The 27,566-nt window shown below is 44.2% G+C and overlaps 1 protein-coding gene across 3 annotated transcripts in view; it reads left to right on the plus strand.

Annotated features, from left to right (window-relative positions):
* TRANK1 (tetratricopeptide repeat and ankyrin repeat containing 1) overlaps positions 1–27,566 on the plus strand; it is a 1,100,402-nt gene that overhangs the window by 647,765 nt on the left and 425,071 nt on the right. For all 3 annotated transcript variants that reach the window (XM_085607558.1, XM_085607559.1, XM_085607557.1), the window contains one exon: positions 10,642–10,827. In XM_085607558.1, the coding sequence (XP_085463684.1) occupies positions 10,642–10,827 (186 nt within the window). The remainder of the gene's footprint in view (positions 1–10,641; positions 10,828–27,566) is intronic.

The raw sequence follows: 27,566 nt of genomic DNA on the forward strand, positions 1-27,566 counted from the left end.
GTGGTTTGTTCTTAGAGGTGCAGATTTCACACAGTACCATAAAAGAGATAAAGATACTTGCCATAGTGCATCGAAATCGTACTCCGGCAGTTCCTTCCTCCAAGTCATTTTAAACCAAGCATGTGGGTCTTCTAGAGGTTGTATCAAAATACAATACCATAGTGAAACCTCCTTTTGTCCCGGAGGGTGCAGGGCTATTTTAGATTAATAAACATAATTTCCCTTTCCTCATTTTCTTAACTTTTTAACCCAGCTTGATAGTTGGTAGTATTTGAATTTGGAGACAGAGCCATCTGAAATCTCTTGGATTTTTTGCCAAGAAATTAAATCCACACCCTCCAACTACTGACCCCACCTAAAAATTCCTTTTTCTTTTATAAGAGCCGCAAGAGAGTCTTGTAGGCAGGCTGGCGTTCCAGGAGATCTCCAGATATGGGCATAATAGCTATAATATGGGATCTGTAATACTACCCTGATTTGATACCATACTTTACATGCCACCTGTAGAGTCCTTAGTCTCACTTTTTTTTTTTAATTGGGGTCTCCAAATTGAAAAAGAAAAAAAAAATAGATAGATCCGGAGGGCCAACCGTAAGTGCTCTGAAAAGTGGTGAAAGGTCGGGGGTATCTTTCAGCAATTGCCTGAAGATTTTTAAGTGAAAAGCTCTTTGATATTGCAGAAGATCTGGGCTTGCTATACCACCATTTTCTTTTTTCTCCCTAAATTTCTGCCAGGCTATTCTGGGTCTTTTATTCCCCCATATGAAGCTGGAGAAGAGTCCTTGTACTTTCTTTATCCAATCCTTCTTAAATTTTAAGGAAATTGAATAAGAAGGTATATTTAGGTAGGATGGACATTTTTAAAAGGTTAGACTTGCCTAAAAAAGGTAAGGAGTTCCACCTCTGAAATAGTTTCTTGACTTTGGAAGTAACCTTGTCAAAGTTCGCTTTTGCTAATAACTCCAACTTTTGGACCACTTCAATCCATAAATATCTGATATTTTGTCTAACTAAATCACTCTGGTAGTTTGTATTCGATTGCATGATCTCAGTTTCAGTTTTCAATGGATTGACAGCATAACCTGATAGCTTACCAAAATGCTCTCACGTTTCCCATATAGCTGATATTGACAGGTGTAAGTGGCCCGTAAAGATGATCAAGTCATCAGCAAAGAGCCCTATCTTCTTTTCCCACCCATTGCAAGAGAATGGTAAAATATTCCTGCATGCGCTTAATTTAATAGCCAACGGCTCAATATATAAATTGAATAACAAAGGAGAAAGGGGGCATTCCTGTCTGGAGCCCCTTCCAATCTTGACTTGTTTGGAAAGATTCCCGTTTACTAGCACTTGGGCGGATGGGTTTTTGTAAAAGGCCTTAATTGCTGACACAAAAGTTTGCCCCAAATTAAAACGCTGTATCACCTCTTGGAGAAAAGGCCAGTTGACCCTTTCAAACGCTTTAGCTGCGTCATTTGTCATCACCGTTAGGGGTCTACCCTATTCTGTTGCTAGGTCTATTGTGCCTATTAACTCATGATTCAAATTGTTTAGATGCCTCCGATTTATAAAACCCTTTTGATTGCTATGAATTAATAGACCTACCATCCGATCTAACCTTTTAGTAAGAATCTGTGTATGTAGTTTATAATCGCTATTAAGAAGGGAGATCGGCATATACGATTCACAAGCCCTTGAGTTCTTATTGGGCTTAAGTAGAAGGATTATAGTGGCTAAGTCCCAAGAAGTAGGAAGCTCTTGTTTTAGAATATAAGCTGTATTAAAAAGTTTGAGCAATACAGGAGACAGCTGTTCTTTCAAGAGGTAATAGATTTTGTTCGGGAGAGCGTCCGGCCCTGCAGCTTTACCCTTTTTTAAGCTATTTATTGCGCTATAAATTTCTGCTAATCTAAAGGGGACAGACAGTTCATCTCTAGTTTCTTCACTCAGGAGTGGGAGATCCAAATCGCAAAAAAACGCTGTCATATGATCCTTATTCGGATCTATATCTTCTGTATATAATTCCTGAAAAAAATGAACAAATGCCTGTTCGATCACCCATTTCTCAGAGATATTACCAGTGGATTGGCATTTTAGTTCTTTAATAAAGCTTCTGGCCTGGTTAGCTTTAACCTTTCAGGCCAAAAGTTTTCCACATCCTTCCCTGTATTCATAATTAGCAAGTTTACTTACTTCCCATTTTTGTTTCACCCTAACTTCCAAGTAGTCAGCTAAATTGGTCTTTGCCTTTGCTAACTCGTTTTCTAAGTGCACTCTACTAGATAAATTTGAAATGCGTCCTATATTTCCTTGTATTATTTTGATTGATTCTTCTAAAGATGTAATCTCATTCTTGACCTTTCTATTTTGCGATGCATTTAAGCTGGCTAGGATGCCTCTAAGATAGGCGTTCTATGTGTCCCATACCTTATTTAATGGTGCAGAGTCAAGATTAAAGAAAAAAAACTCCTTTGTTGACTTTTTCAAGTTGTCAATTACTGAAACATCTAAAAGTATGGATCGTTTCAAAGTCCAGTGCCGTTCCAGTGCCTTATGTTTGAACATAAGTTGAAGAAAAACTGCTGAATGATCGGATAGATGTTCCGGAATATGAGTAACACTTTTAGTATGATTACTGATTGCAGAGGTTAACAGGAAAAAATCAATCTTGGATCGGTGACCGTGTTTTTTATTATGAAAGGTAAATTTACCCAACTCTGCCCAGCTCTTCACACCCTTAAGTGTCCAAATATCGACAAGGCCCGGGTCCTGGATTATGTGTTTCAGGGCTGTTCTCATTTTAGGTACAGCTACGGCTGCCCTCCTAGAGGTTGTGTCATGGGCTAGGTCAAGAACAAGATTAAAATAATCCCCCATGATCATAGGTTCATTTAGCTCCACTAAGTGCAAGAATAAAGGGCGTAGGGGGGTTGGATTTTCCAGATTTGGACGATCCTAACCTACAAAGGCTAGCCATATGCCTTGGATCCTTGCCTTGGCAATTACCCATCTACCTAATGGATCTACAAGGGTTTCACCGATGATGCTTTGAGAAGATTTTTTTAAAAGAATGGCTACCCCCTTTACTGTGGCAGATTGCGTAGTGCAAATACAGCGCTCTATCCATGGTTGATTTTTTAACATTTTCAACCATTCTTCTTTTAAAAGATGGGTTTCCTGAATAAGAATAACCTCTGAATCACTCAACTTCAGATATTCCAATATCCTCCTCCTTCTTGGTGCCACCCTCAGCCCATTAACATTCCATGCTAAGATTTTTAGAGGTCTAGGATTATCAAAACCTGCCAAAAAAGGGAGTGGTAAACCGATGATAACCTGGGTAACTCGGCCGCTCGTAAGGGAGAGGCTTCCATAACACAAAAAAATGAAAGTGACATACGAGGATCTTTTTTTTTTTTTTTGTTGATTTTCTCCCACGTGCTCCCCCACCCCTTGGGACTCTATTTTTTGTATTTTTCTAAACTTAAATGTTTTGCCTGTGACCCTCCCCACCCTCCCTGGAGAACCCTCCCTACCAACAAGAGGTATACTATAGACACCTCATATGAATTCTCCTACGTCTTGATGGTCGAATTTACATGACTGTTATAACGCTTGTGCCTTGATCTGCTCTATAAAAGCTTTCACCTCACTAGGGTCCCTGAAGTTGTGCATCTTACTATTCCTCATAGCCCTCAAGGATGCTGGGAACCGAATGTTTGCAGTGGCGCCTAAATCTCTTAGCTCCTGGATATATTTACCAAGCTCCCACTGCCTATCCAAAGTGGTACGAGAAATATCAGACCTTATACGGAAAGACCAGTCACTTTTCTTATATGATCCAACCTTTAATGCTCCAGATAGGATACTTTCTTTTAGTGAATAAGTCTTAAAATTCACTAAAATCCTTCTTGCTGTTTTCGTTCCTGGGCGAGGCACAAAAGGGTCTCGGTGAACTCTTTGAACATCCTCTTCTAGTTTGTTTTTATCGAGATCCATGTTATGCTCCTTTAGAAGAGTGATTACAAAGGCCTTAATATCCCCTTCCTTCAAGTCCCTCGGCAACATTTAAAATTCTTATATTGTTCCTTCTTGCATTGTTTTCAAGGGTTTCTAATTTGTCTCTAAGTTTCGTTCACTTTTCTTCAGCTTCTGGATCTCTTCCTGATTAAAATCCACTTTTATAGAGACGTCCTTATATGCAGATTCCATAGCCCCTACTCTTATCTACCAGACTATTAATTTTCTCTTCCATTGCTTCACAATGCCCTTGTATTTTCTGTTGGTTAAGCTCGGATGTGGCGAATCTCTCCCTAACTTCACTCAGCAAAGCCAACTTTGTATTTTCCAAATCAGAGGGACTGGTTGGAGCCGTGACCCTTAACGGTTCACTGGAGATGCCCTGATGTTGAGGTTCTGTAGATGGCAGAATGGCGGTAGAGCTCTGTTTAGCCATAGGTCCTACATTATCTGAGACTAAGGCTAGACTTTCGTCCATGTTTGCTAGTGGGTCGAATCTATTTTCTAATAGAATCTGATTTACCATTGATTTTTTGGCATCAGTTGCCATACTTTCTTCCTCTTGCTTTTGCCTGGGTGAAATGTCCTTGAGAAGAACAGGACCAGAATGAGGGTCTGCTGTAACGGGGGATCCCTGAACCTGTGCTTTGATATAAGAGTGTAGGGAGGGAGTGATTTTCATTTTTTCAGGGTTTTTCTTTGTCTTTTCTTGTTTGGATTATGGCCTGTATTTTCTGCAGGCGCCTTACTCAGTTTTAATGTAGTCAAGTTACTTGCAGATTGGTGAGTTTGCTTAGGTGGAGAAACCACCTGTATCTTCGGGATGGTGCTCCCCTGTAGTGAGTGCAACCAAATCCTCCTTGCCCCAAACCCCTCTGCTCCTTAAAGTGTATCTGTTTACTGCACTCGTAGATTTAACTGCGGAGTTTACCCTCCCTCTTTTTTCTTTGCTTACAGAAGTAGTGACTTTATGCTGGTTGTTTTCTGCCCTATTTTCGAAGTCGCTGCAATCCTCCGGCAAGTCCCGCTCCCTCCTCCTTACCGGAGTCATCCGGGGTTTCCTGTTGGCATCTCCCCGGTCCCGCAGACTTGGAGAAACGCGTTCCAGAATGCACTTCCCGTCGTTTGTAGTGCCGAAGACCTGAGGTTTGGGACTGCCTCTCCGCGGAAAACCAACCCTGGCGGCAACGCTGCGGCTTCGACTGAGCCGCGCTGCAGCCTCCGCCCACACTCCTCTCAGCGTTCCCCCAACAGCGTTTCTACTGTGTAACCGCGGATTGGCGAAAGAACCCGAAACAACTTGAAAAACGAAAAGAAATCAGTCGTCCGAACTCCCGCGACACCACTGCACTGTATTCATGCTCAGGAAATCCATTTGTCTGGCATAATTAACTTCCTACGAATCCTCCACTACCACCGGCGTAGGAGAACTCGCGACCCGCACTAGCTAGCGGCTGCCATGTTCCCCCCCCCAGCTACACACTTTCGGGGGAAAATGACTACTGTACAGTCCGAAATCGCGGGATGTCTGCTGTCCCTAAGGGTGTCTATCGTCCACCAGACACTCACAATAGCCTCCATAAATGCACCTGATGAACAGCAAGAGCACTTTATGCTTCAGGCGCTAGGTGAAGTGCTTGCATCTCCAGACTCAAACATTGTAATTGGGGTTGACTTTAATTTGGTAATGGATGCCGTGACAGACCAAACTCCCCCACGGCCAGGGAACACAGAGATGTTTACCCCGCAGGGAACATGCTGGCTTGCGGAGGCTGGGTTGGCTGACATTTGGCGGACATTGCATCCGACCACATGCTCTTACTCTTTTTTTTCTCAGCTTCTTATGATGGAATCGACTTTTCTCATTTCGACCCCATTGGTCCCAAGAGTATTACAAGCCACCATTGATGTGGCATCCCTGTCGGATCACGCTCCCATCCAGCGAGACCAGCACCTACCGACTTCATGTCGGAATGGTGGATCGTGGCGTCTCAACCCCAAAATGCTATCCTATGACGCTGCAAATAAGGAAGTGTGGAAAGCGATTGTGGACTATCTCGCCATCAGCGATACACCACACACGGCAATAGCGACACTCTGGGAGGCTCTTAAGGCGGTAATAGAGGCACGTATATAGCAATAGCAGCCAGTCTTAATAAAGAGCGAGCATTGAAACGTGCCAGCCTAGAGGGCACCTTTAAAGAGTTAGAGGAGGCTCATCGGCACACAGGCTCACACAAAACCAAGCGACAAGTTACTATAGCGCGCAAACAGCTTGGAGCGCTGGACATGGATGCTGCAGAGTATGCGTTACTAAGAACGCGGCAGAAATACTACGCCGGGGGAAACAAAGCAGGGAAGCTGTTGGCACACAGGTTGCGAACGCTGGTACACTCAAGGCGCGTGCAGGGCCTCAAAGACAGTAGCGATAAGCTTATCACAAGGGATGAGGACATAGCGGCGGAATTTGGACGCATTTACGTGGACCTTTACAGGGCGGAGGGGAGGTCTCCAGAGGACTGCATGACTTATATCGCAGAGGGCCCAATACCAAAGCTACAGGCCACCAACGTTACATTTCTGGAGAAGGACATAACAGAACGGGAAGTGCTAGAGGCGATAAAGAGACTCCAACTTGAAAAGGCTCCAGGACAGGTTTATATCAGCTTCTTACAAACAATATGCCTCGCCTCGCTCTTGTCCCCAATATTAGCCCGGCTGCACATCTCATTCAGTGAGACTGGGAACCTTACGGAATCCATGCGCATGGCAATAATAACAGGGTTGTCCAAACCAGGCAAAGATCCTCAACTCTGCACATCCTATCATCCCTTATCCCTTTTAAACATAGACGCAAAGATATTTACAGGGATACTAGCGGACAGACTGGGCGGATATATGCTGGGGCTGATTGAGCCTTATCAGTCCGGCTTCATACCAGGTCGCTCCTGTGGGGACAACACCAAAAGGATTTTCCACCTACTTGATAAGAAGCGGCACTCTCAAAAACCAACCTTGTTTTTGTCGATAGACGCCAAAAAGGCCTTTGATCGCGTTCATTGCCCATTCTTGCAGACTGTACTGGAGACGGTGGGCATTGGCCCTAGATTTCGGCGCTGGATCTGGGCTGGGTACGCAGGGCCTAAAGCTTTGGTTAAGGTAAACAACACACAGTCCCCGACCTTTGCTATCTCTAGGGGGACCTGTCAGGGATGTCCACTCTCACCACTCCTATTCACGCTCTACATTGAGCCATTGGCGGAACATATTCGCCACCACTCACAGATAAGAGGGAGCCTGGATGGGAGGCCAATCCCACAAAATAGCGTTATACACTGATGACATGCTGCTGGCCATCACAAACCCGCGCCACTCACTGCCTCCCCTCATGGAGGAACTTAATGCATTTGGTAAAGTCTCAGGTTTTAAGGTGAATACTATCAAGACCCAAGCACTCAATATCACTATCCCGCACGACAAGCACCAACAGTTGGTATCAGAGTTCCCTTTCCAGTGGTTGCAATGAGGAATTCAATATTTGGGCATTCAGATTCTCCCTTCCATAGAAGACACGGTCACACATAATTACTCAGATCTCTTAGAGACAGTGAGGTCTCTCATTCAGTCCTGCCATGGTGGTCCTATTTCCTGGATGGGTCGTATAGTAGCTGTCAAAATGACCCTGCTGCCAAAAATTCTGTACCTCATGCAGGTGATGCCGCTGGCGCCACCTGCGCCTATTTTGTAAAAACTGCTGATGTCACTCGAGTCCTTCATATGGGCTTGTAAGCAGGCCCGAATGGCGATGGAGCGGGCCTACCTGCCAATAGCCAAGGGTGGCTTAGGTATCCCAAATCGACAAAGTATTACCAGGCTGCGCAATTACGCTATATGGTCGAATGGCAGCACCCAAAGACTGAGAAACATTGGTGTTTCCTATACCAGGCGGTGGCGGGAGTCCATATCTGGAAGATCCCATGGCTCCAGCGCAAACACCGACCACCCGGGGTCTACATATCACCGATGGTTAGAGCCACGATGGGGGTTTGGGACAGGGTGTACTCCTCTAAGCAGCTCTCTACGCAGATTTCCCTACTCACACCAGTCATAGGGAACCAAGACTTTTCGCAGGCCACACAAGAGAAAGCCTTCACACATTGGCAGGAGGCAAATTGCAAACAAATTGGGGATCTATTTGATGTGAAAGCCCTGTTGAATTTTAAAGTAGTCCAGCATGACTTTGGGCTCCCAGACTCAGAATATTGGCACTACTTGGCAAACAGACACTGAGTGACATGTCCCAATATTAGGCCACATGCCAGCAGGCGACTGACGCTGTTTGAACGTTGGCTTTTATCCAGAAAAGATGACTCCCGCATTTTGTCCGACATATATTCCTTTTTAAATACACAGACTACCCCTTTGCATACGCTGGCCAGGAAAAGATGGGAGCTTGGGTGTGAGAGCAGTTTTATGGACAAAGAATGGAGAGACGTCCTACATCACGCGCGTACTTCCGCTACCAGTGCCTCCGTCACGCTGTTAAAATTAGCACACTACTGGTACTACACCCCAGCTAGCCTAGCTCAGTGGCAAAAAGGACGAGGGGACACATGCTGGAGGCATTGCGCGTAATCAGGCACGCTCACCCACCTGTTATGGCTTTGCCCCAAGCTGCATAGGTATTGGAGGGAGGTGCTGTCTAACATTGATCAGATGTTTGATACTGAAATACCCTGTTTTCCCAACTATGTCCTGTTGGGACTACCCAACACACAAACATATCCACTACACACTAACAAAGGCAAGGCCATCACTTTAAGCGCTATGTGCAGCGAAGCAAGTCCTGCTATCAAAGTGGGGTACCGATGTAGTCCCAACGCATGCAGATTGGCTCCAAAAGCTGAGGGATTTACGGGGGATGGAAAAATTAACAGCTGTTGTCAACCACACCCTTCCCAAGTTTGGAAAAAGATGGGGAACATGCATAAAGCATCTCTCAGGAGTGTACCAGGAGCTCACGTGCCCCATATATTTGCGTATACTGCAGATTACACCCACCACCCCAACTACAGATTTGGGGACAAAGATGGAGTGACGAGTCCTATTAAGTGATATGAACATGTATTGTTTGTCTTTATTTACTGTTCATTGATGATGTCTGATTCAGTTTCCCTTTTTTCCCTCCATCCCTACCTTCCGATCTTTGCTAACTCGCCGGCCAATGGATGTAGGTGAAGGGTTTTGTAAACTTGATAAAAAACTGTTACAATCTTATATTAGCTCTGTATTACTAGGTGACATCTGCCAATGCCTGGGAGCAGTTCCTATGAAAAAAATGCAAATCCAGCTTGACTCCTGGAGAACATTTTTAAAAAAATGAATTAAAATGCAGTTAGATAGTGACCACCAGAATGATATTTATCAACGGTTAAGTAACATTTTGATTACCATAAATCAGCCTGGTGCTTATGCAGGTTACATCCACTTTGCTTCTTTGAGGTTTTCACTATGGTCCTTAAGTACAGGATGGCTCTTTCGTTTCCTTGTACCTAAAGTATTACCAAACTTTCATCTGTGCTTGGGTTCACCTTTCCTCGGTGCCTCCCCGACAGAGGATCCTTTGATCATAGTTAACATCAAGAACTCCTTGTCCTCCTGCTTGTTTAGAACCAGGGATCTGTGCTCATCAGGCAAGCTTTTTGCGACATTTTGAAGGCTCAGCGGCTGTTAAGGGCAACGGTGTCATGTGTGTTACTTCATGGATAACTCATTGCTTCAATCTGAAAGGGCCCATTCTCCATCCGGTGTTGGGACACATTCAACTGGGAAAAAGATTACAGTGTACCTTTTAGAGACAACTACATCAGCAACGCAATTTACATTGTGCCTCCACTACTCTCCTGAGGATTCTTCGCCGAGCAATGCAAGATTTGACCATTACGTTTGCCTGTGCTAAAGTTGCTCGATGCTGTCTTTTCACCCTCACTTTCTGATTCTAATTTTATGTAAAATCTACTGTAAAATTGAGTATAGAAAAGAGCCAAAACATAAGACAAGGCTATATTTACCTCTAAGTTGACTGTTACTCTTAGTCTATAGGCTCATTCCCATTAGCCACACCCTTTGACTGACCCCATATCCATGGTTTAGGCGATTCACATGCATGAGTTTTTATAATGATGGAAATTGGCAAGGCAGTGTATCACCAGAGGCATGGGGCATGTTGAATGTGATGCAAACAAGCTTGCGCCTTACTGCTGCACATAGCTCTCGATTAACAACTAAGAATGCTGGTTCCAACTCCTTTAATAGTCAGCCGGTAAAAACCCACAAGGTTATAATGCAGATATAAAATAAGCACTTGGAATAACCGAGTCACCATAAAGTTAACTTTTTCATTTCATATTGATTCGGATGTAATCATTAGTAAGACATCTGTGGTGGAACTGTTTTAATTATTTTAAGATGATGGAAGAAGTCCTCACCCATGTTACATAAATCACTGCTATCAAATATTACAACCAGGTTTGAGACATGCTATAAACTTCAATTTCATATTGTTTTAAACTTGTATTTGAAGAGCGCATGTTATCTAAAAGTTTCTCTTTCTGTCGACAGCCTCTCCTGACGGTTATGGAGCTAATGCTGAAAAACCTCTCCGTACTTCTTTAAAAAGGGGGGATTTTCAATCTGCTTATTTTCTACTGTTGAAAGGAGCAGATCCTCAGAGTATTTCTGTCGTGGAAGGTGACACACCACTACATGCTTCAGTTTCCATCCTTTTAAATGCAAACACTGAAATAGGTAAGCCTTCTAGTTTTGATATGCTTTTTCTGGTTGTTTATGCTTGGTACTCCATTACCTAATGTTTTACAACCTTCTCTCCATCCGAGCACCTAGAAGCAGAGTCGGCATTCTCTTTAAACATGATATTAAATCAGATATATTTTTCACTGCTTGAAGGTTATTTCAAAATGCTGTTGTCATTGAGGTCCTTTCTTTGATTTGACCGTCGGATATTTCAATTGTTAAAACTTAAAGTCTGAAGTAAAGGATTACTCTTAAGACCATTTGCTTCATACTCAAAGGCTGTCTTGGTTGCAGGTCAGAGTTTAAATATCTTTTGCAAAATTGAACAAAAAAAATGCAAGGGATCCTACGGAGTAAAAGTTTTGCAGACCTGATCTAAGTGCCAGTTGTCTCTTCTCGACTCTTTTTTTTTTTGTTGCCATTTGGGACTGCATGTCGTTTGCACAATGTGGAGTCCTGGCTTGACTTCCCATTCAACACATACCTCTCAGGACTTTCTTCATGCTGTGACGAAAATGACATAATGCCAATGTCTGGTGCTGTAGCATTCCTGGCCAGATTGTGCAAATTGGTAGGTGATGCATTTCACTGATTATTCTCCTTAAACATGCTATAAACATGATACCTCCTTCTGTGCTCATTAAAGAGATGGCTCAGTGCTGCAGAATGAATCTGTGGTCCAGTGAGTCCACTTCAGGTGTTTCGCACTGTTTCTTGCACCCTTCAATGAAAGATGCATTCAGGGGTATCTGTTCTGCTCATAATTCCCTAGCATCCACTGACTAAGGGGGCGGTGTTGGGCAACTCTGGGACCTTAAGTAACTGATGGATGCACTGCAGCTTTTTTAAAGCAAGGGTTAGTGTACGACTCCAGAGACATTTTGTAACAGCTTAAGATGAAGATTTTTACTGCGGACAGTATTTGTTCTGAATTGAATCAAGGAGTTTTCTTACTCTAGAGACCTCTGATAACAATATGTTAGGAAGATCTTCTATACATAAACACATCCTTAACCGAAAAGTCTGTATACCTCTTTGCAGCAATCAGCCCAGTAAATGGTGGTGACATCTACCTGGACAGAGGCATAGTTTCTGTCTCCTCACCTTCAGCAGTCACTAATTTTCGCTAGTAGAGGGAATCAAACAACTCTCTTATTGTTGTTTGCCCTTGGGTGAGCTTGACACAGTGGCCATAGGTATGAATCTTTATGTACACATGAGCTACTAGGCCATGCTTATCTTGAAGGAGAAAGTTGTTCGGATGATCAGTTTCATTATAATATATTTTATTTTAAACATGACGTATCTTAGGCTAGAATAACAGGCCATTACACAGGCTCATCAACTGTGATTTCAGCCCACCCACGACGAAGTTTGCAACATATGCCATTTTCAGTGTACCCTGTAACAAGAATATAACCCATAACAATACCTCACATCCCATTCATTCATTAAAGAACACTGAAAAAAAGAACTCCAAGAACACTGTCAATTGAACAGTAACATTGCATGTTAATGTGTTGTAGCCTGATAAGGTCTAAATATCTTCTATAGTTTCATTGGCATTCAGTCTCCACTGGGGTCAAAGCTAACCGGGTCACTTATGGGCAGCCTTCATCTGATCATCCTCAGTCAGATCAGGTCAACTACCAAGTATTTATTTCATGTAGAACCATCATTTTAAATTTGCATACTCTTTATTTACAGCTCCTGTTGGTGTCGAACACTTGATCCCAGAGACCACAGTCCCATTGACGATCAGAAAAATGTTGGTCAGACCAGGACTGATTTACATACGGCTGGGTCCAAACTGAGGTGGCATGATGGGCAAAAGAACGATGGGTTAGAATGCTATCCTAAGTGATTGCCAATAGTTAGCCTGATTTCAAACATTCCAAAAATTGCCTTTTGTGTGTTTGATTTAAAGCTGGACATGACAAGGCTATGTCCGGATGTCGGTCACAATGCTCACTGTGCCACTAGAACCAAGTTACACCAGACTGAAGAGCTACAATCCGGGTTTAACTGGTTTTGGGTTCAATCAGTGAAGCCACCAACAGAAGCAGAACGCTTTTCAATTTATTCAAGCACTGGATCAACTCCCTGACAGGTCCGCTTATTTGTACGCTACAGAAAAGTACAATGCTATCAACCTCCTTCGTGAAAAAAATACAGAAGAACCAATGGCACATTGACAACACCAAGCCTGTTTGATCCATTACGTCCATCCCTTCCTGTAGAGTTCCACTATGGTCAGATCGTGCTCATGTACTCCATTCTTGTAAACCACTTCTTATGAAGATGTCTTACCCTTGTCTTTCATAGAAGCTCTAACTCTGCTCCAAGTCTTGGAACGACTTTTCCCTCTACCTCCGAACACCATCCTCTCTCCCGGAATTCAGAAAGGGCCTCAATAACTGGCTCTTTGACAGATTCCCAGCAAAATCACAGTGCCTGGATACCCTCACGGGTGATTAGCCACTCTCTACAAATCCAGACTGATTGATTAGCTCTCACTGGGAACGCTCTTTGCTGTCTGCACTCCAGTTTTGATTCAGCATGCCTGCTTGGATCCAGACCCTAGCTGAATTTATTAACTTAGCTCTAAATGTGTTATTTTTCTACTTTAGGCCCATGTTATGGCCGAAATCTTTGCCCTTCCAATAATTCTAACAGAGCAGATGAAAAATGATTTAGGACAACCACAGCTCAATATGCAATGCCATAATCCCAACCAAGATTCCATCTCTTGCGAGACTTGCCACTCTGTGCCCCTGAAGACTATTTTCAATATCAAGGCAAAGGATTTCCTGGTTCTCGAACATCGAGAGAGGTTCATGGCTGTGTTGCCTCTTGCAGAGATGAGATAAGAGGTTGACTGCGCCCATTTTCCTCCATATTCTGATGAAGCTTTCCTGTTGTAGCACATGCGCTATAGGAGCATGCCTGACTGATTGTTATATGTAGTTGCCTTAAGCAACTTTGAGGGCCACCATCCTGCTTGTCTCAGCCAGTGTTGTGCCTCCATGAAGCATTTTTACTGATGTAGCTCATTCCCAAATCGGATACTTGTCATTTCTTTTGTTTATAATGAAGATGGTGCTCTGCAAATCTGGGCATGTTTCTTGTCGAAGTCCACAGTGGCTGATTTGGCCCCAGGCCCCTGCGAGTCAACACCAGACTGTTCAAAGACACAAGGGCTGTCTTTGACATTTTCATTGGATGGTATCTTTTGATCAACAAACATGCCAACATTTCACCTCTTTACAAATATATCTTGTGGATTGTGGAAAATAGTCTAGATGCAGGTCCTTTGGGAGGGGGAAACACCTGCAACTAATACTGCAGGAGATATTTTTTAGATGGTTTAAAGTACTCTGTATAACAGAATCTAAACGTATGACCTCTCAGGCGAATACTGTGGCTTCAGACCCCATACTCCTCCTTTCACCTAGGGCAAGAAACTTAGTCTACCAGAGTAGGCTGCTTTGAAATAAATTTTCTCATATGTTTATCCAGCATCCACTCAATATCTTTTCGATAAATGGTAACATCTGACATATGTTTTGATTCATTGTGGTTGCCACAAGCCTGTACTGTCACAAGAAGAGTTTCTTGAGACACTGGAGTAGGTGGCTCCCATCAATCAATCATTCAGGGTTTTGTGGAGCGCCCTACTCACCTGTGAGGGCTCAAGGCGCTGAGGGGAGGGAGGTCAGCAGTTTCGTTGGGGTCATTCGAAGAGCCAGGTCTTGAGGTCCTTTCTGAATTGGTGCAGTGACGGGCTTCGTCGTAGGTGAAGGGGGAGTTCGTTCCAGGTTTTGGCTGCGAGGTAGGAGAAGGATCTTTCACCTGCTCTTGTTCTGTAGAAAAAAGGGATGGTGGCTAGGGCAAAGTCGACTGAGCCGAGGTCTCTCTTGGGAGTGTGCAAGGAGATTCGGTCATTAAGGTATTGGGGTCCTGTGCTGTGGTGAGATTTGTAGATGTGTGTGAGCAGCTTGAAGGTTACTCTTCTTTCGACTGGGGGGCCAGTGGATGTTGCGGAGGTGTTGTGTGATGTGGTCATGTCGTGGGACATCGAGGATAAGTCTGGCTGCAGCTTCTGGACTATCTGGAGTTTGCGGATGAGCCTTTTGTTGATTATAGCGTAGAGGGCATTGCCGTAGTCCAGTCTTCTGGTGATGAGTGCATGGATGATGGTTTTCCTGGAGTCTGGTGGGGGGGAGGGATCCACTTGAACGTCTTGACAAGTATGCGGAGGGTGTTGAAGCATGCGGCGGATACAGCGTTGGTCTGTCGATTCATGGTGAGTGAACAGTCGAGTATGATGCCGAGGTTGCGTGCATGGTCCGTTGGGGTGGGTGGGTTACCGAGGGAGGGGGAGAACAGGTGTCATCCCATGTAGAGGGGGTACAGCTAAGGATGAGGACTTGTGTTTTCTCCGAGTTGAGCTTCAGGCAGCTGTTGCTCATCCAGGTCACAACGGCTTTCATCCCTTCTTGGAAGTTGCGCTTGGTGATGTCTAGTTCCTTGGTGAGGGATAGGATGAGCTCCTATGATAACCAGAGGACTGTAACAATGAAGTGTGCTTCATGAACCATTTTGTAGGTCAAGGTGAGGATTTAGTGTCTTAAAATCGTCTCCTTCATAAGGAAAAGACCATCAAGATGGTCTCACTATTTGAGATGGCACCCCAGATATGATGCATCTCTGGTTTCTCTGCCAAGAAGGTTCTTCATCTTTGGAGCTTGCTGGAGCGTCTGGGCATTTCCCTGTTGATGAGCCACCTGGCTTGATCTTTAAGCACCAGGGTGGGCAGACTCAACTGGCAGCACCTCACGGATCACGAATGGCCGTTACGCCCCAAGGTGGCATAAAGGATCTTCCAGCATTGGGAAATTATGGCTATATCTTTTTGATGCTACGAGAAAGCGCTGCGTCAAAACTTGTGTGTGCTGGAATTTCCAAGGAGGTGGTCTCTCAGAAATGGTTTCCAGCTAGTCTGCTAGACTGTCTCTCCTGCACCTGGTTCTGAACAAGATCAGGAAAAACTAGGTCCAAGTAATCCTAGTGGCTCCTGACTGGGTCAGGAGAGTTTGGTACCCAGAATCTCTGGGCATAAGCATCTTTCTTCCCCAATCAGGTTACCACTTCGGGCGTATCTCTTGTTGCAGTAACAGAGAATGGTCCTGTACCCGAACCTGAACAAAATACATCTTCATGTTTGGTAATTGAGTGGCAGCATTTTACTGTGTTAGATCTTCCTTCTGAAGCTGTGAACGTCATCCTTGTTGCTAGGCATCCCTCGATAAAGTCTGTATATGCCAGGCACTGAGACAGGCTTGTGGCCTGGTGAGCAACCTGTAATATGGGCCCTTTACAGGCCAAACTGTTGGATGTATTGTTTGTTTTGTCTGAGCTGGCCAGTACTTGCAGTGTGCACCAGTAGAGTTTATCTGTGAGCCCTTCTAGCCTTTTTGTGTACGCCCGACCAGCTGTCCTTGTTTAAATTGCCTGTTTTGATGATAGTTGTAAAAGGTTTGATATGCATGTTCTCCCCTCTAGCTTTTATGACGCCACTGTAGCATCTCAATTTGGTCTTCACTTTACTCATGTACATTCCCTTCGAGCTGATGCACTCATGTCCATTACGTCTCCTAACTCTGAATACTGTATTGCTGGTTGTGATAACTTCATCTCATCATGGGAGTGAGCTCCAGGGTCACTTGATGCACCCACCTTACATCACCTTTTCCCCAGGTATACTGGTGTTAAGAACCAGGTTGGCCATTTTTTTGCCAAAAGTCGTGACTCCTTTTCACATTGGGTAATACATCACGCTCCCAACATTCTTTTCTTTGCCTCAACCCTTGAAAGAGAAGGAGAGACTCAATCAGTTGGACACTAAAAGAGCTATTAACCTTCACTTTGTTTGCACCAAAGTCCATCAGGTGGGCATCAGGGCCTTTTGTCCATTCAGTCCTGCAGACCACAGACCCACCACCTTGGGAGGTATTGCTGTGGTATCTATTCTAAAGGTGGGGAATCTGCAGTGAGAAGTATCATTCAGAAGAACAAGTTACTTACCTTTGGTAATGCTTTTCTGGTTGATACATTAACGGCAGATTCCTCACTGCCCTTCCTCTCCCGTTCCATGCAATTGTCTCTTTTCCAATCTAAAAGGACTCAAATTGATAATCTGCACACTGGTACCACTGATTATTATCAGGCTCCGCATCCAAGGGTGCAGACAGAGTCAATAAAGGAACTGATGTCGGCATGCAGGGGTGGTGCTTATTGTGCGGCTCCTTTCATCACTTTCGGGGCAGAATGAAGTCAACACAGAGCTGCACAGTGCCACCTCCCTGTGCCCATGAGCAATGCTGTTTAAATCTGATAGATCTAGTCTGGCATCGAGGAATATTCTAAAAGTGAGGAATTTGTAGTTAGAGTATCCACCAGAAAGAGTATTAATGAAGTGAGTAACTTGTTCACCTAGCTCTTTGGTTCAAGGGGCAGTGGTCTCACATATAGTGTTGCGTGCAGCATTCAGGTTCAAATGGGCACAGACAGGATTGCCTATGGCACACCTATGATGTGCCTGCTGCGCAAACGCACACCAGTCTGCTCTTAGTATCACCTGTAAGACTGGCATATATTAGAACCAGCACTCAGACCCCTAAAGTTGGAAGAAACTTCAAGTAAGATAGTCGTGGTTAGGCAAATAAAATCTACAAATAAAAAAAGTGATTTCCAAAGTGAGTACCAACACAGCGGTAAACACCCTTGCCAGCAGGAAAATACCTTGCCACATTTAAGACCTCCCTCCTCCCCCAGGTAATTAAAAAAAACATGTCTAAAACAAATTTCCAGTTTCAGCAGAGCAACGAATAGCATAGAGATATGAGACTTTCAATTGTGCGTGAGTCCCATGCATTATCCCTGTTCATTCATTTTTACATTTAAATTACCAGAGATGATGCATGAGTGTATTTCCTCTGTTTTTCTCTAAACGATTGTTAGGGGGTTTTTGAAGCCCTTGGCTAGTAAGAAGAGATGTTAGTTATCTTGAATTATGAGAGTAGAATTAATTGAATGAGGTGTGTGGCTCTGAGTGTTTGAGAAACTCCTGCACTGTTCCAGGATATGAAGCTTGCTTCTGCTTTTCTTTTTGTTATGTCTTGTAGCTCTTAAGGTATTTCTGATGTAATTGTTTGGTCTCCGGCATCAAGTTTGTTCTGTGATAGAATTGATTCTGATCTGCATTCACATTTGTGTGTGGATCCTTCTTCCAGCAGATTTCTCGCCCGATGAATGGATCAGGGACTAGACTGAAACTGGCAACATTGAGAAGGAGTAACTTCACAGTGCCACATAGATCCAGTTATGGATCTGCCTGCTCCAGAACATGACAACGGTGGCGGCCTATATTTGACACCACCTGGTGCACTGTCATCAGTTCTTGTATTTCTGCTCCTCACAGACCCAGTCTGAAGCTCCTTCGTTTTTTCAGAATTTTCTTCAATATTTGATTTATTGTGTCAGCAGTTAGGTCAAAGGTCTAGTCCTTCAAGCTTTGCCGCAAGTGCTGCTATCAGATCACTCTATCTGTTTCCCGCGACATCTGCACATGGTGTGTGGGGCTCAAGTATGATCAGTTGTCCTGAGAATTTGCGCTTCCGTGCATCTACACATTATAGTAGAGTGGAGGTCAAGAAGAGCTTGGCCTTTAGGAGACTCTTCTACTGTCCATTTCTATTCTCTCAGATAAATCAACTATTCAGAGCGGACCTCCGTTATGTCTTCACACAAAAAACAAGAAGAGACACAGCTGGGACAAGTCTTTCTCATTTACAAAAATATTCTGCTTCCATTACTGTGTGGAGATTCATTAATGTAGTCTGCCTACTCTGGCTTTCAAGCCCTGTTTACAGTCTGTTCTGGTCCTACAGAATTGCTAACTGGACTTTACGACTCCCTTGGCTGACTCCTCTCTGCCGTAGGCCATTCTCCAAGCCATATTCTGTTTCTTTAGGGCTCTCGGTGTCTTCTGTAATTTTCAAGGGCATGATATGTTCTTTAGAGTGCACTCTCTCGACTGCTTCAGCAATGGTGCCTCCTAATGTCACATGTCTCCAGGCCCTCATATTAACTGTTCTTATCCTGCCCCAGCTCTGATGCACACTCTTCAGATGCAATCTTTCTGTCGTGCCGAACAGCAACCTCCGCAAAGCAGTAGTGCGTGCTTTGATAAAAATCCTTACCAACAGAGGAGATAGCTATTAATAGGATGCAGGCCTCTTTTGAGAATGAGCCATAGAGCCACAGGTTGAGTGTCTGCCTTGGGTTCAGACATGTGCCCAGCTTCAGTAACTCTTTGCTTTGGACTCTGATGCCTTAAACCCACTCAACGTAGACTTCCAGCGCACTGAGGAGATTATTTTAGAGGCAGATAAATTCCCACCTCAGTACCCTAAAACCAGTCTATATTCGAACATTGAGAACACCGGAAGCTTGAATATTTTACCTTAGAGAGACATTCCTTATTTTCGGGACCTTCCTCTTAGAAAGTTTGTTCCTTCACTTCTTTAGTGCATAAGGCCGTGAAGTTGCTTAAGTTCTCTCTTCTTACTTTAGAGCCATGCTTTAACCTCCTTACTGGGATTCTACAGCTGTTTGAAGCATGTTAAGCATCTTCACTCTTTCAGTGAGGCTTAACTCAAACGTCTTTTGGCAGCATGAGAGAATCCCTTCTCAGCTGTAGCAGTTCATATGCTACTTGTGCGAAGACACCTGCATGTGCTGGCTACCGGGAAGCATGTGCCAACCATTCGTTCACCGGGGAGACTTAAAGAGCCTTCCCCACCACTACTCCTGATTGTGAATCAAAGCACCTGGCTGGCTTGACACACAACATCTTCCCATCCGCTAGTCTTGCTATGTGCCGTGCTAATGCCACTTGCCTCTTAGCATGGCATGCCCATGATCTCTAGGAGATGGCCAGATTGACTACTGTTAGTCTACCTGAACACATGCAGCCCCCTTTCCCAAAATAACACAGGATGGGCTGAACACTTCATAGCAGTTTTTGAAATATGGCATAGAGTTGGCTGCCACCGTATCGCTTTTCGTATCCACAGGATTTTATATGAGCGGGCACACCTGAATGTGGTCTGTGGCATTCTCCAGAGTTGTCCAGGCTGCCCTCAAGGATATGCATTTTGATAGGAAAGATTCTTTGGGTAGCAGACTGACTCGGAGCACATTCAATGAAGTAGGACACAGCATTCGTTTTGATGATGGCATCTATAGCTAGACAATTTCACCAGCAGCATCCCCATCTGCGGTTTCTCCAGGATACACGACCAATGCAAACCCCTTATTTATTTAAATTTTTACCAATACTGTTGGCTGATGGGGTGCCGGGTGGTTTCAAAGGCAGACAGCAATGGCAGTCTTCCCCATCTGTCTCTGGCTGTGCCATCCCAAAACTGCCTTAGTCCTCCCTTGATGATCATCTTGTGCCCTTTATCCTGGATCAGTGGAGATGGTTCATAACAAATCCGTATTCAAGAAACTAGGTTATGTAATGATCATGGAGCGCATGCTTTGTTTTACATGTTTCTCAGGGGTGTACCCTCTCATTTGTGACTGCTTTACGTCAGTTAATTCTCATCTGCCTTTTTCTTGTACAATGGCTCCTGGTTCGTGCCTCTTGCTGGGTGTCAGATGGTTGAATTGTTGCCGGCTGCCTTACGTCTTCTAGCATGTAGCTCTTTATCACAAAATGTTACCACTGGTATTCGGATTGATGACATCCTTCCATAATGAGTAGACTCATTGCGTAGTCTTCTGAAAAGTTGCTGAATTCACTGTTTTGAACTAATCTTTGCAGCAGGGTAATAAAGTAATCAATTGTCACTCCTCATTCTTCTGGCACAAGATTGAAGTTGTATCTCCTATAGTCCACTTTATTTTTGGGAAGAAACTTTGCATTCAGTACCTCACGCATGCATTAAAACATAACTGCTTTGACTGAAGAAAGAGTTTTGACTATTTTACAAATGCCTCCGCCTGCCAAGTTCCTTAAGGGTAAATAACATTATCTTTCATCATTTTCAGTGGTGTCCTTTACAATGTTTTCAAGCCTTTCCTTCCATTTGGGGCCTAGACTACTGGTGGGCATTATAATGAATGGTTCTGTGGCTTGAAGTTACATTGCTGAACATTTTTTTCCCCTTCATTTTACATGGTCCTCGCTTGTTGTTTAGTAAATTGTTTTAACATTTTTTATCTGCTTATACAGCTGTTTGTTTGTTCACCATATTTGCTGTTTGGCTACTTGTTAACTTATTTATGTATGTACCTTGTTGACTGTTGGCCACAGCTCACTTACCTTGCATGTCTTTGATATGGCGCCTGATGTTAAAATGACACTGTCGGTCTCACTTGATCCTAAAATTGTGGCATTTCACAAGATTCGATTTCTATCTGTTTTTCTTTCCCATATGCTCGCACTCTATGCAATTGTTTAATGTTTACTGCACCAAAACATTTTCACCTGGAGATAACAGCATGGGAAAGACTGCTTTTTCTTTGGGTGCCTCCCAGTGCTTGCATTGGCACGTTGATGCACTTTTTTTTATTACGCATCTGTTACAGTCGGGCTTCATATTCACCCCTTCCTCACTGCAGTCACACAGTAGTTCACGCTTCAGGCTGATGAGTCGGTACTTGTTTTGTCCACTTGTGCTTGTTTGTTAGCAACAATTTAGCTAGTGATTATGATCACATTGCCAAGGGCTACCCTTCCAGGATAATGAGACTGTGTTGTGGGCTCTGCCCAGCTGTAGACTAGAGACTTTATTTTCAGCTTATTTAAGTGATGTGGTAACAATGAGATTAGGTATCAAGTATTCTAGTTGCATTGCTAAAATGTACCCACTGAACCAGGTGTGTGAAAATAGGTAGTTGCGGGGTAGTATGTATGGTAGATAGTGTTATTTACCAGTGGTGTTTTAAGGCTAAAGACTATTGTTCCATTTGGATACCAGAGTTGCTCAGTTTCTAAACTTGTCTCTCAAAATTGCAATAGCAGGCAGCCAAAGCTTACTCCAGGAGGTGGTAAAGGGATTAGAACTCAGATATAGTATGAATAGTAATAAACTCAATCTTTGGCCAAGTTATATTTGATAGCCTCATTTAGAGAAGGGGAATTGAGAATGAAGCCCCAAAATATGCTATGTAATTCATCGTCCACTACACCCCAACAAACGTCTTCTGATGTCTCTGTGGTCCCCAAATGCCCCGCAAAGTAATGATGCTAGGTTGGCCACTCTATTTGTTACAAACCGTACTTATACGAGGTGACCTCCATTCAGTTTACTGCCTGGTTGATCAATTCTTCACTGCGCCACTCAAACTTGACCTGAGTCCCATCTCCCTCGAGATCGGCTCAGACGTGACATCCGATGCAGCCTGGGGTGCCTCAACCGACAGCTCGAGCCCAAGTCTCAACGCCGTCACCACATTAGAAATGGAGCATATACTGTTATCAGACTTACAAGGTCCCAAACAGCACGCCATTACACCTACTAGGATCCATAGACATTCCGCCATTTGATGACAATGGAGATGACAATGCCCCTTATGAGGATGGCAATATATTTGATGACTTAAAGGATGTCCGTGACCTGGACACCTCTCCATACCTTGGTCAGCCTTCCCAAAATCCAGCTATGGCAACAGATGAATTGATCTCCTTCACTACGGTGATCAAGGGGGCGGTGGATGTTTAGGACCTTACTCTGCCCACAGCACAAGATAATACAAATGCCCTCATTGAGGTCCTCAACCCCAGACTAACCAACCAAGAACCTCTACTTCCATTCAGCAAGGTATGTACTGATGGGCAGGCACCTAAACAAAGCTAGGATCTTGCCTCCTAGTTAATCGGCATTTGGAATGGTGGCATAGTCCAGCTCCCGGGGATCTGGATTTTTGATTGCTACACCCTACTCTGGAGGGCGTGGTAGTACAAGTCACCTCAACCCTAATACCTTCCCTCCATCCTCCCAGCCAGGACAAATGGAGACATTCTGCAGGCCTTGCCCTAAGATCTGTTAACATGCCAATCTTCCTGGGTAGGTAAATGCATACACTATGGGACAGAGTGGAAGACATCTTGCCAGCTGTCTCCGATGACATTTTACAACCCTACAGTGCCTTGTCATGGATGGTCAGGGCACAGGAAAGTACTTAATTCGCTTGGGCTTAGACATAGCCGACTGTCTGGGGAGGGGAGTTGGGACGAGCGTAGTGCTTCCATTCAGATGCCAAAAATGCTTGATGGATATGCCCTTTGATGGCTCTAGGTTGTTTGGAGCGAAGGCAAACTCAGCCTTATAAAGGTTCAAAGAGAGTAAGGCTACTGCTTGCTCTCTAGGCCTAACTCCACTGGTTCTGCAGATCCTTCTGCAGCTTTGCCCCTTTCGAGATTTTGGTAGGGAATACCAGCAGAGGCGATGCCAATACAGGCCTTAGTAGCAACAGGAATCCGTTGTTTTGGGGTAGAAGCTGAAGATTAAGCCAACAGCAGTCTGCCCCCCATAATCAAATACCTACCCAAACCCTAGTCCCTGCTCCCACAGCTGCAACAAAGCTGTTTTAATTCACCCTCAGTATCTCACAATTACTTGGTGGGAAGTATCATCTTTTACTTGCTTTGATGGGGAAGCATCACATTGGACCAATGGATGTCCAGTTCATGTAACACTGTTGTTCCTTACCCTTCCCATCATATCACTGGGAAATGCAACTGGGACTATACCACAACCCACCTGGAGGGCCACTTGTCCCTACTTGGTGCTGAGGTTCAGGCTCTTGGGCGAAGGAGCAATAGTGAGGGTCCTGGCTTCAGAGTTTAGGATTGGCTGTTACACCCATTATTTTCTGGTGTTGAAGAAGGATGTAGGCCTTTTCCCCATCCTGGAACTGTGCCTTCTGAACTACTTCTTCTGGAATAACAAGTTTAAAATGTTCAACCTGGCCCAAGTTCTGTCTTCCCTGGAGCCAAGAGACTTGGATGGTGATGTTGTATTTGCAGGAGGACCTCTATTTTCACATTTCCTTTCTGCAATCCCACAGGTGTTTCAGGTAGGCCAGGAACATTTTCAGCTCTCTGTGCTCCACTTTGGCCTTAGATGTACACCTTGAGTGTTCACAAAGGTGATTGTGGTGGTTCCAACACATCTGCAGAGGTTAGGAATACCAGTATTGCTATATTTCGACGAGTGGCTACTGAAGGTGGGCTTACCTCAAGCAGTTGTAACCTATCTCCTGATGACAGCCGACCTGTTGACATCATTGGACTTTTCCATCAATGCGCCAAAGTTACACCAGACTCCTTCACAGCGTCTCCCTTCATTGGAGCCATCCTGGACGCTGTGCATTTCAGGGCCTTTCTTCCACCTCAACTAGGCCAGGCCATTTAGGATGTGACTCTGATGTTTCAACCCTTGACCTAGGTCTCGTTGAGAAGATCTCTAAGGCTTCTGGGCCTCTTGGCTGCCTTAATCCTGCTCGTGGACCACATTGGCTCTGGAGTGGGTTCTGAAGCCTCAGTGGGCTCAGCACCGAGAGGACCTATCAGAGCTAGTGGAGACTGCTAAATACCTCTCCCTATCTCACCCAGAACGGTTGCTGGTTGCCAGTGCATCACTTCTTGGTTGGGGAGATCAGCTGGGAGAGGTGGCGATCGGAGGACTCTTGTGAAAACTCACCTCTACATAAACCTGCTAGAGTTGCGAGCTATTCGCCCGGTACGCAAAGATCTCCTGCCTGCCATCAAGGGGGTTGCAGGCTCTCATGCATAATGTAACTGCCATCTGGTATTATTTGCGGGTCCTATGCTATGAAGCTCTACATCTCTGTAAGTGGCTGAACCCTCGTTTCCCTGATTGGCCAGCACCTGGCGGGTTCTTTGAACGCAAAGGCAAACAAACACACCCACTTTTGCCTAGCGGACCACAAATGGCAGTTACATTTTGAGGTGGCACAGGGCCTCTTTCAGCAATGGGGAGAAGCTTAGCTCAATCTATTCGCCACCGCAGAGAACACGCAGTCACCACAAGTTTGTGCGTTGGAGTTACCAAAGCAGTTCTCTCTTGGATACACTTTCTATCAGTTGGGCTCGGGACTCCTGTATGCCTTTCTGCCCCTATCTCTCCTATCCAGAGTGCTAAAAAAAGATCAAGAAAGACCAGACCCAAGTCATCCTAGTGGCTGTGGAGTGGGTGAGGAGAATGTGGTATTTGGAGCTCCTGGCCATGAGCACTTGTCCTCCGATCAGGCTGCTCCTTTGGAAATATCTCCTGTCACAGCAGCAGGGTCAGGCTGGGTCCTACACATGAACCTGCAAAATCTACACTTCCATGCATGGAGATTGAGCGGCCACAGTTGATGACCTTCAACCTTCTTCCTGAAGTGGTTGGTATTATCATGGCAGTCAGGCATCCATCCACAAAAACTGTTTACACAGGACCTTGGTAGAAGTTTGTTGTTCTTATTTTGTCTATCTTTAGCTCAGCAAGGCTTTGCTATGGCAACATTTAAAGGATATCTTTTGGCCCTTTCGGTCTTCCTACATTTATCAGATCAAGCATCCCTTTTCAAATCAACTGTTGTGATTTGGATGGCTGATCCACATGTTCCACCATCTCCTTTTGTGATGCAGCAGCTAGACTGTAGCTTTGTTCCTACTTACTTGATGTGCACTTCCTTTGAATCGATGCACAGCTGTCCCCTCCATCTCCTGACTAGCAAGACTGCATTCTGCAGTGCCAGAAGTCATCCAAGCTTTGGCCATACAACAGCCGTAAACTTCTTTCTATCCAGATGTATTGGTCCTCGGGATGAAAGTGGCATTTCTCACAATAATAATTATGTCCTTTCCAACTAAGTAATCCATCACTTTGCCAGCTTTTTACCCCCCTCCCCACACCCACCCCATGGATGGGGAACAGCTCCACCATCTGAACCCAAAGAAGGCTCCAAGTTTCTATATCGATCAGACCAGGGATTACTGCCTGGATGATCAACTTTTTGACCGTTTTTCTGGAGCCAAAAAGGGCAAAGCGGTGCAGAAGAGAACCATCTCTTGATGGATTGTGTTATAAGTAAAGATTTGTTATGGGCTAGACAGGAAGCTGCCTCAGAAGACTTGTGCGCTCATTGTACCAGAGCAATGGCGACTACCCCTGCACTGGTGCGCGGTGTGCCAGTCCTGGGCATCTACCTGGCTGCTATGTCGGTGTCACTCCACACTTTCATGAAGCACTATTGCTTGGACCGCTAGGGCAGGCGAGACAGTCATTTTGAAGATCACAAGCCTCAGATCTGCTCAATGCTATTCTGATTTCTGTTGGCTCCAAGTCAGATGGTGGGGACAGAGATCATAAAAGAAATTGATGTCAGCACGCAGAGGTTGCACACAATTAAGGGCCCAGACAACACATCGAGGGTAGAATGGATCTGAGGTAGAGTTTAACGACACCCCCCTTATTGATGCGTAGAGGAATTTCTTTGAACATTTCCTGATCGAATCTGGCTCCTGTGGAAATTCACAGGGAGAGCAATCTGTGGTTAGGTAGAGCCACTACCAGAAAAAGCATTACCTCAGGTAAGTAAGTTGCTCATTAAGACTATTTTGTGTCAGATAATAACTGATTTGCTTATTGATCATTTGTTTCTCATTTTTTTAAATCCATGTATGAACTCATCAAATAAACACACACTTGAGGCCAAAAGGGCTATTGCTGGTCAGTAAAAAGCTGGTTATGGGGAAAATTGTAACGTATTACATTTATTGGAAATTATGTATTGAAGTTTTTTTTCTAGCCCGACTATCCTCAACAAGCGTCTTCTATCAAATTCTTTGAGATACTTGCCTGGTGACTGTATATTGAGGATTATAGCTGCATTAGAGAATAAGGAATGCAGTCTTTGCTGCTATCCTATGCTAATCTGATGATAGTTATCTTGCTTGCGTGTGTTTAGTTCTGTAGGTCACCTCAGCACTCTCTTGGTTGCTATCTCATGGCTCCTAGTTTCCCGCTACTTTATCGAAATGTTAGACTAAGGAAGAGCTTTTATCGACTTTACATCAAGAGGTTTACATTGGATTGTTCCACAAGTACCAATAAGTTTGGCTCATAATTCCATGTACTCTCAGCTCCTGACCTTGATAAGACTGTCAAACGTTATACACTGATGAAACTAAGTATTGCTGTTAGGGTCCTCTCCAACTAGAAGAGTTACAAAAAATAGCAAACCTGCTTATTTTGTTAAATCATTCTGTACTGATATTTGCTTACATTTAATTTGTGGTGAAGTGATTGTCTTCAGTAAGAGGTCCTCTATCTCAGAGAGATTGTGAAAATGCAATCCTAGAACTCTGAATTCCGTTCTTGGATTGAAAACCTCTTCACCATTTTCATGATTTAAAGATTAGTATTCTCTTTATGTAGCTTTCTCCCTAAGTTGTTTTGTATACAATTCACCTGGCTGCCTGCTTCAGTAATGTTGCTTGTTCAAATAGTTTGCTGCTGATTTGGAGCATGTGTAAATTAAGAACATGAACTTTCTTTTTATTGGAGTTTTGTAATTTTTTATATAGTTTTACTATACTCTGTTTGAACCCCGCTAACCTCCAAGCAAGGCTTAAACTTAATCGT

This window comes from Triturus cristatus, chromosome 5_2 (genome assembly GCF_964204655.1).
Source record: "Triturus cristatus chromosome 5_2, aTriCri1.1, whole genome shotgun sequence".
Lineage (NCBI taxonomy): Eukaryota > Metazoa > Chordata > Amphibia > Caudata > Salamandridae > Triturus > Triturus cristatus.